This window comes from Lampetra planeri, chromosome 54 (genome assembly GCF_965212315.1).
Source record: "Lampetra planeri chromosome 54, kcLamPlan1.2.h2, whole genome shotgun sequence".
Lineage (NCBI taxonomy): Eukaryota > Metazoa > Chordata > Hyperoartia > Petromyzontiformes > Petromyzontidae > Lampetra > Lampetra planeri.
In genome coordinates, this window is record NC_136160.1 from 3,570,926 (window position 1) to 3,584,712 (window position 13,787).

Below are 13,787 nucleotides of genomic sequence, written 5' to 3' on the forward strand. Positions count from 1 at the left end.
GAAAAACGCATGTCAAAAATGTTATAAATTGATTTGCATTTTAGTGAGGGAAATAAGTACTTGACCCCCTCTCAATCAGAAATATTTCTGGCTCCCAGGTGTCTTTTATACAGGTAACGAGCTGAGATTAGGAGCACACTCTTAAAGGGAGTGCTCCTAATCTCAGCTTGTTACCTGTGTAATAAAAGACTCCGTCAGGCACTGCTGGTCTCCGTTGGTCTTTTATTAAAGTTCTTTCTCCGCACCCCGCTGGTCTCCTCCGCGGACCAGCGTCGTCTCGCGCGCGCCCCGCACGCACTTCCTCCTCAGCTCCTCCACTCGTCCTCACACCCCGCTGGTCCTAACAAGGGACCAGCGTCTCCTCTCGCGTGCCGCGCGCGCTCCTCTCGCGTGCCCCGCACGCTCCTCTCGCGTCAAGTCGCTCCTCCCCGCTCCGCACACCACTGGCCGACGGTGTGCTGAAGCCCCATCAGCCACGTGGCTGATGGCGCGGCGGCCACCCAACATGGTCCCGCTTCTTCACTCCATCAACTGACCCCGATCTCTTCCGGGCTCCCCTCTATATCCTCTCTCCCACGTGACCCTGACTCCTCCCCTTCCGGATCGTCCGATCCGGCCTTCCCATACTGCCCTGCTGGCTCCACCTCCATTCACCTCGCTTCCTATTGGAGCCGAGGTGAACGGCAGCCCCTCCCACACGCCCCCCATACCCCGGGCCGTGTGATTGGGCCAGAGCCCAGCAGCAACCCCATTTACGCTCGCATTACATGACCCCCCCCCCCCCCCCCCGATGAAAAATCCAGCCGTCCTGGCTGCAATAGGATAAAATAATGCGAGCGACGGCATCACAATCAGGAATCACCCCAGACACAACAGAGAGTACAACGACAAACACAATTAACGAAAGGGAAGGGATCTGGATCCGGTACGGAACACTGGCCCGTCCTCCGCGCAACAAGCAAGAAGAATTAAGGAATGGAAAGCAATGCACAACAACGGTAACCGACACGCAAAAACGGCAGACTCGCATAATCATGAATGCGGTGTCTTAGAGCGTGTCCGTGTTGCTGGTCCATCCGCCTGGCTCAAGTCCAACTTCAGAGAACAACTGGTAGAGCAGGAGTGACGAACAGGCGCTCCATTCCCCCTTCAAGTATACATCCGGTTAGCACAACCGGTGACACCCAGTGTAGCAGGCGCCAAAGATCTGTGACGAGAAGGAGAACCCAACCCCCTGAGGCACAGCACAACGAAACGCACATCCGCATGTTGTACACGACAGCCATCCGGCCCCAGGGTAGTGGAGATGATCGAAATTCTCCCCGCATAAGGAGAAACCCAATAAATACCCAAAAAATCAACGCGATGGATGCCCCAGTATCTACATTTTAACTAAAAAATATTATTTTCACGTGACAACAACATTTTTTCTGCTCTTGCCCATCAACAGTCCTCCCTTGAGGACCAGCACAGACATCTCACGTACATAGCATCTACCCACTGTCACTCTCAACACAGCCCCCGGCCACACACCCTCGCGTGGAGAGAGCCACGCTCCCCAGCGGCAACATTTAACTTGCCTTCGCCCGCACCGTGGTCGTCCAACCACAGCAACGTCCACTGGCCATCCACTCGGCCAGTGCAATTTCGGGGACGAGACAATGGCACGTCGCAACGACTCAGCCACGCTCCATCCCGTACTATCCCATCACCAATGGACACACCCCAGCATCTTATAGTCTGACGCTTTACAGACAAGGGAAGGTTCATCCCTTGGCAAGGCCAGACCCCATCGACCCCCTACGGGGCAATGTTCCCTAGCCAATATCTTGACGATATGGAGTCGCACTCCCCAACACGCATTCTGAACAAGTTAGGCTTACTATCACCAATAGGCTGAACCCGCTGTCCAGCATGTGTCCTCACTGCCATCCTAGCAATCACCCCGGACCCGTCGCATTCCGCTAACCTAGGCCATATTCCAATCGCTTGAACCCCCACAATATCCATATCCCCAAATAGGATCTGCAGGACTAGTTCCCCTATACATTCAATAACGTCATAACCCAGAGCGGAACAAGTCCGCGGCCCTTCCCGGTGGAGGACCCGCAAGGGGAATCCCCGCCCCATGGTAGCCAGGTCTCCCCGTTCGCTGCAACGTAACGGAACCACTATTCCTGAATTCCGTGAGCCCCTGGTCCACCAGGTTAACAATCTGCCACCGCACGACGGAACCCCGACTCCCCGAGCCATATGAGCACACGGCCCATTAGTTTGAGACATACCACGGAGTGTCTCGCCTCCGGGCTGTCAGGTCAGCCATCGGCCATAGGCCGATGTGACCACAACTCGTGCATCACCCACTCAACAATGGCAGGCGTATACTAGTGCAATATTTGCCCCAGAATAGAACCCAGCCAGCATCTCAGTCCCAAAATGCTGGTGCAATGACACGCCCCCCCTTAGTCAGACACGGGCCACTATGCTCCTGTTACCCCGATGGGCGCCAACACGCCAGCATTGCGCACAACACGCAATGCACGCACACAAGTTAGAGCGCAACCCAGTTAACCAAGACACATTGCTCATACACACCAACTCGCAATGCAACCCCTGGCCGCACGCAATCAACGGACAGAGCGACGCCACTTGGCGGAAATTTACGGCCCCATCACCCTTGACGGCAGGGCCACCAACAACGCCCTCATCCCTCGCAATTTCCTATGAACACACATGCAATCTCGTGTGCACGAACACCCATACAACCAAAAATTAGGGTCCCCCACGAATTGACCAATTTCCGAACAGGTACGCACAACTAATAACAATCTCGAACCCAATGGTCAAAACAATGCACCGCACTCCATATCCATACAGAAAGACAGTCTATACAGTACGTGCAGTCAGCATATCGCGATTACAAGCAGCAAAGTTCCACACAGGTTGTACATTATGCATAATTGCAAGCAGAGCTGCAGGCAGACAACACACCGTTAACCCTGTCGTACCATGCAGCAAAAAAAAAATCATCAAAATAACCACGTCGCACACGGCAACCCACGGGATGGTAACAGCGCGGGACACTCGACACAACCAAATTCATAATTAACTTCCCCATGCCGCAACGCATAAACACTATTTGACACAGAGCAACCACAAGCAGACAGTGCGTCCATCCTCACACACACACACACACAGCCCGACCCGCGCTCCGCACGCTCAAGACATAACAATCGCACCCCAGCGCAAGCAAGATGGGTGAGGTGTGTGTTAGGGCCTGGTGCATATCGTCACGACTCGCCCGGGGCTGCAGCGAGCAGAGGACGGTAGGGTGGTGACTTGAGACAACTCAAAAAACTCGGACGGTGAGCCCAGCGTCCTCCCGCGACTGCTCCGGTGTCTCGTACACGAGCCAGGACGGGGATGCTCCCGCCCCGGCAGCAGCAGCGTTGGCGTCCTCTCCTTGCGGCTCGTCCCCGCAAAACAGCTGCTCAGCAGCAGGATGCACACCACGCGGCGCCTCCGAGATGGCAGCGCACCGCCGCCTTTCCGCCGCGATGTTCAAGATGGCGGCGGCCCGCCACGTGGTCGCTGGAGGACGTGCGCCGGCGGCCGTCTCTTCATCGTCGGACGACGTAACAAGTGGGTTATGCTTTTTCAAGTTCTCGGCCATCTTCCTCGATGTTATTTTGCCTTGAAAAAGTCCACTTCTGACTCCAGTGTAATAAAAGACTCCATCAGGCACTGCTGGTCTCCGTTGGTCTTTTATTCAAGTTCTTTCTCCGCACCCCGCTGGTCTCCTCCGCGGACCAGCGTCGTCTCGCGCGCGCCCCGCACGCACTTCCTCCTCAGCTCCTCCACTCGTCCTCACACCCCGCTGGTCCTAACAAGGGACCAGCGGCTCCTCTCGCATGCCCCGCACGCTCCTCTCGCGTGCCCCGCACGCTCCTCTCGCGTGCCCCGCACGCTCCTCTCGCGTGCCGCGCACGCTCCTCTCGCGTGCCGCGCACGCTCCTCTCGCGTCAAGTCGCTCCTCCCCGCTCCGCACACCACTGGCCGACGGTGTGCCGAAGCCCCATCAGCCACGTGGCTGATGGCGCGGCGGCCACCCAACATGGTCCCGCTTCTTCACTCCATCAACTGACCCCGATCTCTTCCGGGCTCCCCTCTATATCCTCTCTCCCACGTGACCCTGACTCCTCCCCTTCCGGATCGTCCGATCCGGCCTTCCCATACTGCCCTGCTGGCTCCACCTCCATTCACCTCGCTTCCCATTGGAGCCGAGGTGAACCGCGGCCCCTCCCACACGCCCCCCATACCGGGCTCCACCCCCAATACCCGGGCCGTGTGATTGGGCCAGAGCCCAGCAGCAACCCCATTTACGCTCGCAATACACATGTACTACCAAATTTTGCAGCCAAAGCTGGCTGCATGAGTCACTCCGATCCACTCACCACCCCCCCCACCCTAACATACACCCCCACCCTACCCATCCAACCGTCCCTCCCCCTACCTTTCCCTACCTACCCCACCCTCCCTCTCCTACCCCCCCTACCCACCCACCCACCCACCTGACCCACCCTCCCCTATTTCCCCGACCCACCCCCACCTTCCCCTACCCACTCCATACCCTCCCCTACCCACCCCCACCACCCTCCCCTCCCCACTCCCCACCCTCACCGACCCACCCCCACCACCCTCCCCTCCCCACCCCCACCACCCTCCCCTCACCACCCCCCACCCTCACCGACCCACCGCCACCACCCTCCCCTACCCACCCCCACCACCCTCCCCTCACCACCCCCCACCCTCCCCTACCCACCCCCACCACCCTCCCCTACCCACTCCCCACCCTCACCGACCCACCCCCACCACCCTACCCACCCCCTCCACCTTCCCCCCGCTATATGAACGCCCTAAGTGGTGGTGCTGGTAGCAGGAAGGGTCACCAACTTAAAGGCGTATCCAGGCAAACAAACCCAGAGCAAAGGAACGAGTTCATCCTGACGGACTGCCTCTCTCTCTCTCTGTCTCTCTGCTCAGTTGAAAGTTTTCAATGGCGCGACCCCAGGCAGCGATGGAGAAGGCGGTGGCAGCCAACGTCGAGTTCGCCATTAATGTCTTCAAGACGCTGGGTGCACGGGAGGCTGGTGGCAATGTCTTCTTCTCCCCACTTAGCATCTCCGCGGCGCTGTCCATGGTGCTGCTCGGCGCTAGGGGACAAACATCTGAGCAAATGTCCAAGGTAACAACAACAAACAAACAACAGCAGCATACAAAAAATCGCTCACGAATTAATTATCCAAAACTTAAATGTGTCGGTTTAAAAGTAAGGTTGATTTAAAACAGATATGGATATGCAAAAGGAAAAAACCCAACATCAATCGGGGGTCACGAAACATCTGGACCATCTGTGCAGTTTATTTGTCGGCGTTTAATTCGAGAATCTTGAGTGCACAGCTGTGGACTGTCGAGTTGGTGCCACACTGACGAGATGTTCTCGACGGGACACATTTCGAACAATTAAAATAGTACAGCACCATGTTGTGTGCTGTGACAGAAGGCACGTTGCCCAAAACGTCGTCTTGTTATCAATCGGAGCAGAGTATTTCCTAGTTTTATTTTGAGAAGTGATGCCACAACAATCGTTCAACGCAATTTCTCCCATTACTCTCTTAACGCATATCCCAAGGGCGTCGCTGTCATTTGATGAGAACAAAAATAACAACATTTGTTTCGACGAAACATCTAAGACAAAAAGAGGTACATTTTTTTGTAACCCAGAACATGAATTTAAACGGTTTTTGTATTTTTTGCCAATTCATGATGACGCGTGGTCATTCTCAGTAAACGCATGCAGACAAAGACCAGCGAGCCGATTGTGCTGCTCTGCCTTTCCGCAGGCCACCTTTGAGGCACTGCTGCTGATGGGTTGTGTCAACATTGCTTTATGATGCGTGCAACCGCACCCCACTCTATAGAACATGCACACTGCACTTTGCATAAGGGGCCGTCCACAAATGACGTCATGCACCTAGGGGGGGGTCAGACAATTGTGACGATGTGTGAGTGGGGGGGTTTGAGAAATGTGACGTCACATCAAAATTCGCCACTTTAAATAAATATAGAATTGTTATAATAAAACTAATTGTTATTACAACACTCCTACAACATCAGCATGCAGCTGTAGGGGCTGCTGCCCCCCGATTCCTCTCTGTGAGACATAACTCTTGGCTGGCCCTTTGGCCACCTTGGTCATTCACACACCCTCCGCGTGCCTTCCCTCAAAACATTGGTAAGAACTACCCGCACGCGACTGCTCAACCCCGTGCACACGCCAAAATAGCACGGCAACTGGGGGTCGGAGGTCAGTGGCGTTGCTCGCACACGCGCGGCCACCGTGGGCGGTTGATAGCGCTCGTTTAAATGGCTGTGGGACAGGTGTGAGCGGTGGGTGTGAGCCCTCACGCAGCACGGGCATCCAGAGCCACAGAACGGAGTGTGCACCCGCAGAAGCGCCGACCACCCACGTTACGAGCGCACACACACACAGCACCACGCACTTTCCACACACTCACCGAGTCGACACGAGGCTGTGATCAGTTACTAACGATTTATTATCGGCGCGACTGAGAGCCACTCTCACCGAATCAGTCGGAATCGGCAAGGCAGGATTAAACTATCTCCCGATGGTCTGTACCTTAGTCTGTTAGGACTTAAACCCCTTTGGCGATTAAGCTAAATACCAACTCTCTCTCTCTTACTCACGGTTCGACGCTCCGGTGTGCCCATCCTCACAGCACTTCGACTCGTCACATGGACGTTCGAATAGCTGAAGAGATGACCGCCCCGATAGCTGACTTGAGAAGCAAAAGACCTTTTCCCCTTTCTACGGCCCCTTTTATTGTTACTTTCATCAAAGAAAAGCCGTCGCTGATCCGATGGCCTTCCCGGCCAATCAGATTGCTCGTCTGTCCTACAGCATTCGACGTTCTCAGCGCCGTCCACATCCCGGTTTCCATATCAAAGGGACTGCCGCTGGGCTGCTGCCTTGGCAGCCGTGCACAAGCACATTCGTCCTGCCAATCAGACGCTTACCCTGGTTTTCCGCCGTTCGTGGCTCCTCCACCCTACCTGCCTGCCGACCCGTGTGTGGGGTGTGTGTGTTAACCGCGGCGGCTGGGCAGCCCTGTCGTGACCATGCAATTTCACCCCAAGTCACAGCGTCGCGGTGCGAGTTAGCATCGGGGGAGATCGCCCAATTCCCTGGCTGCAGGTAACCGTGAAGATTATCCCTATGAGAGGGCTTCTGGGTGAAAACCTGTCGGCCAGGTGACCTCCCCTCGGAGCTCTATGTGGGGGGAAATGTGTGAGGGTGTGGGTGTGTTTATGTGGGGGGTGGCGAGGGGGAAGCAGCGTCGGCCCCGTCACTTGGTGGTGACGAGATCGTAGATGGGGCACCCGCAGAGCGGCTTCGCGGTGGCGGCATCACACAGCGCCACATTAAATACGCACTACAATGACAATAGTTTCAAGCGATTTGAAGCATGTTTTATTTTCAAAATGGAAATATGATTTTGGGAGGGGGGCAGAGCTTTGTGACGTCATATTTGAGGGGGGTCTGACTTTTTGTGACGCCGTGTGACGAGGGGGGGGGGGGTCAAAAATCGTCCAAAATCGCGTGACGTCATTTATGGACGGCCCCCCAAGGTCTTGCTAAATATTTCACGGCACTCTATTGTATGAAGGTGAAACAAAATTGGGGGTTTCAGTCCATAACAGACGGGGTTTTTTTTGGTGTTCGTGTCGTTAAACCTGCCACCACCCGACACACAGCCAATTAGTGAGGCTTGTCACGTAAATAAAACATGCCAACGAGTTACTAGTTCAGCACCCCGGTGTGTTGGAGAGTAAAACCCACAACATTTACAATAAAAATTTGGCCAGATAACTTGAGTGGATTCCTGTCTGGCTGGCTGCCGCGCTCACAATTGCTCGTGCGTGGTGTCGTCTTGTGGACTCGTGTCACGCCCATACCCCACCTCGGACGAATATCCCACACAAATGTGCGGCTTACTCTATCATGCGAAATCATCATCATACTCTCACTATCACACTCATGCTTACCATACTCTATTAGAACAGAGGTGGGAGGTGAAGACAAGGAGATAGAGCGGAGAGGAAGAGACGGAGAGTGGTGGGAGAGAGAGTGAAAGGGCATGAAATGAAGAGGAAAGAAAGAGCAAAACGGAAAGAGGACAGCAATGGAACGTGACAAGCAGCAGGAGAGAGAGGGTTAATGAGAGGCAAGATACATCGAGACGGGAAAGAGAAAGGTGGGAATAAGTAGAGCGAGTGTGAGAGGTGACAGGTGAGAGAGTAAACGGGGGAAGAGATCGTGGGAGGGAAGTGTGTGAGATACAGTGAAGCATGGAGAGGGGAGAGAGGAATTGATAAACGGATGGAAACAAAGATGGAGCGAGAAATCGAGATAAATCGCGATATACAGGAAAGAGAATGCAAGAAAAAAGTGGAGAGAGACAGGGGTCCGATATCAGAATTACAGTTTTGCGGACTGGCTAGCTGGCTCGGAGGGATGGAGGGTCACGTCCAAAGGTTGCCTGTTAAAGAAAACGTATGTATATTGCAGATCCACATTTTAATACTCCAATAAAACAGTACATATCCTATTGTGTGAATTGCTACCACGATACTCATGAAGCTCACAGACTCCAAACCTCTGGACGCCTTCTCTTTAGCCAATCAGCTGCCAATGAATATCCGAATCCCATTCAGCAATTGCAACAGTGCTGCATTAACCAGCTACGCAATGATAGTCTACTTCAGCAGTTTTTTCTTGCTGTGGTTGTCCCACCTGATGACAACTGCTTGTGTTGCGATCGAAACGTCGTATTTATTATTTTGCTACCTACGTGACTTTACCGAATGAACCAAAGAGTACGCAATGATACTTGATCAATAATGTAAAGTGGCCGTGCCAGTGGCATAAGCTATCCAGTGTGCAGGCATTGCAACTGCACCAGAGCGCACGGGCAGGTGGGGCCCAGGTGCTGAACTGCAATGAGAGGGAAGGCCGGTTTGGGCCCTGATTGCATTCCTTGCACCAGGGACGCAACGACCTAATTCGATAGGGGGGAGGCTACGCAAGTTACGACTGTGCCCCCCCCTCAACTCCTTTCTCACGACTCGCTTTTGCTGAAATAGCGGATGCTTTTTGAACCCGTATGCAATAATGTCGGCATTAACTCTTTATTGTTTTGGTTTTAGAGAAGAAAGACAGTCTCACAGTGACAGGTATTAATAAAAAAAAATATATAATAAAAGGCAACAATACTCACAATTAAGTCATGTGCGTCTTGTTTTCATGCCGGCCCACCGGTCTAAGATTTCCTCAATGGGGCTGGATTGCGCTGCTTGATGCTGCTGCTCTATTGATATGAAAGCCAGATGCGTTTATTGGGCTTGGTCCGTTGTAGACCGCAGGCAATTGTTCATGGATTTAAAAAAATGCATTTTTTCTTAACAATTCTTACTTGTTTAGTTCTTGATTCGAGGCCCCCTTCAAGAGTTGCGGCCCTCCCATGCCAACCACACCACGCCACCGCTTGTGACACAGCCACATTTGATAATTGCTGAAACTCAACATTTACTGTTGTCTTGCAGTCAAAATACCAACCAATAATTTACAGATGACCGTACACTTTACGCAGCGTGCTCATTTATAATAATGTAATGCGAGCGTAAATGGGGTTGTTGCTGGGCTCTGGCCCAACCACACGGCCTGGGGTATTGGGGGGCGGAGCTTGGTCTGCAGGGCAGTATGGGAAGGCCGGATCTTACGATCCGGAAGGGGAGGAGTCAGGGTCACGGGAGAGTGCGCGGCACGCGAGAGGAGACGCTGGTCCCTTGTCAGGACCAGCGGGGTGTGAGGACGAGTGGAGGAGCTGAGGAGGAAGTGCGTGCGGGGGCGCGCGCGAGACGACGCTGGTCCGCGGAGGAGACCAGCGGGGTGCGGAGAAAGAACTTTAATAAAAGACCAACGGAGACCAGCAGTGCCTGACGGAGTCTTTTATTACAATAACAAGCCGAAATAGACATTTGGCTGCCTGACGACGGAGATACTTTACGATACTCTTTGGTTCTTTAGGTAAAGTCACGTATGTAAGATTAAAATTAAATAAATCGCGACATTTCGAACGCAACACAAGCGTTCGTCTTCAGGTGAAAATCGCGATAGCTGCGATGTCTGCTGCGAGCAGCACGATGTCAGCTCCCTTTGACGATAAATCGTCGTTGACCCGAATACAATTCTTGAGTGGAGTGACAAACCTGGACACATTCAACAACAACAACAACAGAAAGGTGCAGGCAATGATACTATAATGTATAATTTAAAGACCTTGAATCACAACAATTCACATCCAATCGCTTTTGGTGTGACTCATTACATGCCTGCCCATCAGAATGCCCATCACAGCTGCACGCAGCCTCTGCACAGGCTGCTGTGAGGCATTGGGTGAAGTCCAAGCCGCAACAGCAAGGATTCTGGGTTACCGAGGATACTGGGTTACCGAGGATGTGTTGGATTCTCAAAGAAGGTGTGAATAATATTACATGTGTGTCTTAGGTACTTTGCTATAAAGGAATGAGCGATGTTCACGAAGCTTTCAAGAGTCTGCTCGGCACTTTGAAAGCTCCTGGAGCAGGCTGCGTCCTTCGCCTTGCCAACCGTCTCTACGGCGAGAAGTCCTTCGGCTTCCTCAAGGTGATCAGAAAGAGGAATGTTTAACCTAATGTAGAAACATGTGATGTATGTACATATGTTGCACTTCTTTCGCACTGTACGTAGCCAACCGTGATAATCGGAGTGTATGGGGGAAGGACAACAAACTAAGCATAAAGCAGTTCTAAAGAAAAAAGTTTTCACTCTCGATTTGAAACTTAAACATTTGGCATGTTGTTTTATTGCTGGAAAATGTATCTTGTAGTAAATGTGTTGCCATTGCTCTCTGCTTTAGGAGTTTCTAGAAAGCACTCAGAAGTTTTATGAGGCTGAGTTGGCTGCTGTAGACTTCACCGGAGCATCTAACGATGTACGGAAGGAAATCAATGCCTGGGTCGAAGGAAACACTGAAGGTGAATGATATATTTTCTCGTGTCTCAGACTAAAGTATTTGTTTTTTCACATGTTGAGACAATACGGTTGGTAGCAGCATGGTACATGGGGTCTCAACTTGCCTTTGCAGACCTCTGAAGATTATTCCTTTATACGTAGGTGGGGTTTTCTCCAGGTACAGTATCATAAAAACAAATTTAAGTGTATTTTATTTTTTCTCCCATGGTGATGGGACTTTGTAGGAGGAACGTTGAGATTTATAAGGGGGCACGGGGTGACCAATAAGGTCTGGATTGGTCTGTAGTGAGGTAGGCAATGATAAGTGGTTGACATGTATGCAATATTCCATTTCTTCCCGCATATGATAAACCTCAAGGGAAGTGTCCAAATACCCCCATTGCAAAACTGCACTGATGAAAAATCTTGATACTGAATGAGTTTTTACGTATTTCTATTTAACTGAATGCGAAGTGTTTTTCTCTTCTAGGCAAAATAAAAGATCTTTTGGGCGAGGGCACTGTGGACTCCATGACCCGACTCGTGGTCGTGAATGCTGTTTACTTCAAAGGGAAGTGGGCCACACAATTTAAGCTTCGAAATACCGCCCAGAGAACGTTTTACCTTAACAAGGTAACTGCCACCACGTTTGTCCACACACATTGTGGGATAAATTGTGCATGATGGGAAGGCGTGGGGAAAAGTCGCGGATAATGACAAACAATGGGAATAGGGCCTGAGGATAATCGGAAAATTCACAGACCCTACAACTGACGCATATAATAGGAGTCGCGGGTAAGGGGGGGGCCTTGGATAAGAGGAGTTCTGTATGCACAATGGGAATAACCAGTGATGTGTTTTATTTGTATTGCACAGCGAGAGACAAAGCCAGTGCAGATGATGTTCCAAGAGAATAAGTTTAAACATGGCTTTGTCAAGCACATGAATTTAAAAGTGCTTGAACTTCCATATGTGGGAAATGAAATGAGCATGATTATTCTGCTGCCAGCTACCATCAAAGATAAAACTACTGGTTTGGAAAAGGTATTTCATGTTACACATTTGCACATTCCAACATGTTAAATAGAATATCCACATGTTGGAGACATTTTTATTCCAGTGACCTCATTATGATGCTGATAGCATCAGTTCTCAAGGTATTGAATCCTTGAAAGCCTCCAATTGCATTTTAAAAGAGTATACCAATGAACCTATATATTTATTGTATTAACTCACAACAATAACGTCTTGCCTGACATCACAGGTGGTTACATGTCCTTAATTGCAGTCTATTATTTTTACTAGCACGGTTGGCTATGTACAATGCGAAAGAAGGTCAACATAACCACACCGTGCAGGCCCTTCTTCCACCAGTGGTAGGAGCAAGCAATGCTGCAGGGCTGCACATTCACATTCCAGTTCCTGCGTGAGCACAGGAGTTGTTGCCTTCTCGCTAATGCTTCACCTAAGCATTGTCTGCTCGGTCACTTGTGCTTTAATCGTGTCTTTCGTTGTTCTCGCAATGAACGGATCAGCTGGAGAGGGAGCTGAACCTTCTGAGCCTTGAAAAGTGGACATCGCCAATGACGATGCACTCTGGGGACGTTTTGCTGCATCTCCCACGCTTCCGCCTGGAGCAAAGCTACACCCTCAATGAGCCACTCTCGACCCTCGGCATGGGAGACCTCTTCTCGCCGCTCACTGCCGACTTGTCGGGCATGGACGGAAAACGTGACCTGTTCGTTTCGCACGTGGCCCACCGCACTTTTGTTGAAGTGAATGAAGAAGGGACAGAGGCGGCTGCCGCCATAGATGAACACACGGTACTGTCTCTCATGTCCGATAATCGACCCTTTAAATTTTGCGCCGATCACCCATTCGTCTTCCTCATTCGTGACAACCGCAATGGAAGCGTTCTCTTTTTGGGTCGCTACACAACCCCTGAGGGTCCATCGAGGCTCCGATCTTCGTTGAGAAATGGGTGCCGTCTGATTTGACTGTGCTGCTTTAAGGGAAAAATATACTCATATACCAGTGGGAAGACACTCCGTCAGAGTAGGGGGGAAATATACTGGGGATAATATACACTCGACTTGAAATGTGTTGTTGTGGCACTCTTGATTATTGTTGTTTTTAAGTATTGTTGGCAAAACAATAAATTTTTTGGCTGCTGGGTTTTGTTGGGAGGGCTGCGTGATTAAAGTCTCTTGAAAAATTGCAGTGCGTGTGAGATTACTCTGGACACACCCGCAGTTATATCAACCAGCCACTTTACAATTATGAATTCCGGTTGTGACACGTGGCACATTTAAATAGCAGTTTCATGAAACAAAACAAGTTCATCTTTTTTGGAAGAATAAGTGTTGCTAGTCTTGATTTTATTGACAAGACTTTGGCAATGATTTCAAGAGAACAGCAGCCATCAGATATTACCTCAGTTACCTTGGGAAATATTTGTTATCGTGAACCACTTAGTTTATGTTTAAAACTGTCCATCATATACTCCACTGGACGCTGGTCGTGTATAAAAAGACAGAAAAATAGTTGGACTGAATTATACACCACAGGGCCCTGACCTAAAATACATAATGTTTCCAGGTGAACAGTCTTACATTGGTGTATGACATTACCCAGGAGTAGATGTTAAATAACA

General features: G+C 51.1%; 2 protein-coding genes across 4 annotated transcripts in view; one reads left to right on the plus strand and one right to left on the minus strand.

Moving 5' to 3' along the window:
- The window catches only part of LOC144735177 (carbonic anhydrase 2-like), a 527,023-nt gene that overhangs the window by 425,578 nt on the left and 87,658 nt on the right, over positions 1–13,787 (minus strand). The window lies entirely within an intron of this gene.
- LOC144735206 (leukocyte elastase inhibitor-like) lies at positions 4,945–13,351 on the plus strand. 3 transcript variants are annotated; one of them, XM_078617675.1, is made up of 6 exons: positions 4,945–5,245; positions 10,649–10,786; positions 11,040–11,157; positions 11,625–11,767; positions 12,011–12,178; positions 12,670–13,351. In XM_078617675.1, the coding sequence occupies exons 1-6, from the start codon at positions 5,057–5,059 to the stop codon at positions 13,129–13,131; spliced, it is 1,218 nt and encodes a 405-aa protein (XP_078473801.1). In that variant the 5' UTR covers positions 4,945–5,056; the 3' UTR covers positions 13,132–13,351. The 3 variants fall into 3 exon arrangements, with proteins under 3 accessions (XP_078473801.1, XP_078473804.1, XP_078473803.1); XM_078617678.1 differs by lacking the exon at positions 4,945–5,245 and adding an exon at positions 9,911–10,168; XM_078617677.1 differs by lacking the exon at positions 4,945–5,245 and adding an exon at positions 10,209–10,383.

Bases quoted from the DNA above. Each gene is read 5' to 3' on its own strand.
- LOC144735206 (XM_078617675.1), top strand. From the start codon at position 5,057: ATGGCGCGACCCCAGGCAGCGATGGAGAAGGCGGTGGCAGCCAACGTC. The intron at 5,246-10,648 runs GTAACAACAACA...TGTGTGTCTTAG, and splicing joins CATCTGAGCAAATGTCCAAG to GTACTTTGCTATAAAGGAAT. The intron at 11,768-12,010 runs GTAACTGCCACC...TGTATTGCACAG, and splicing joins GAACGTTTTACCTTAACAAG to CGAGAGACAAAGCCAGTGCA.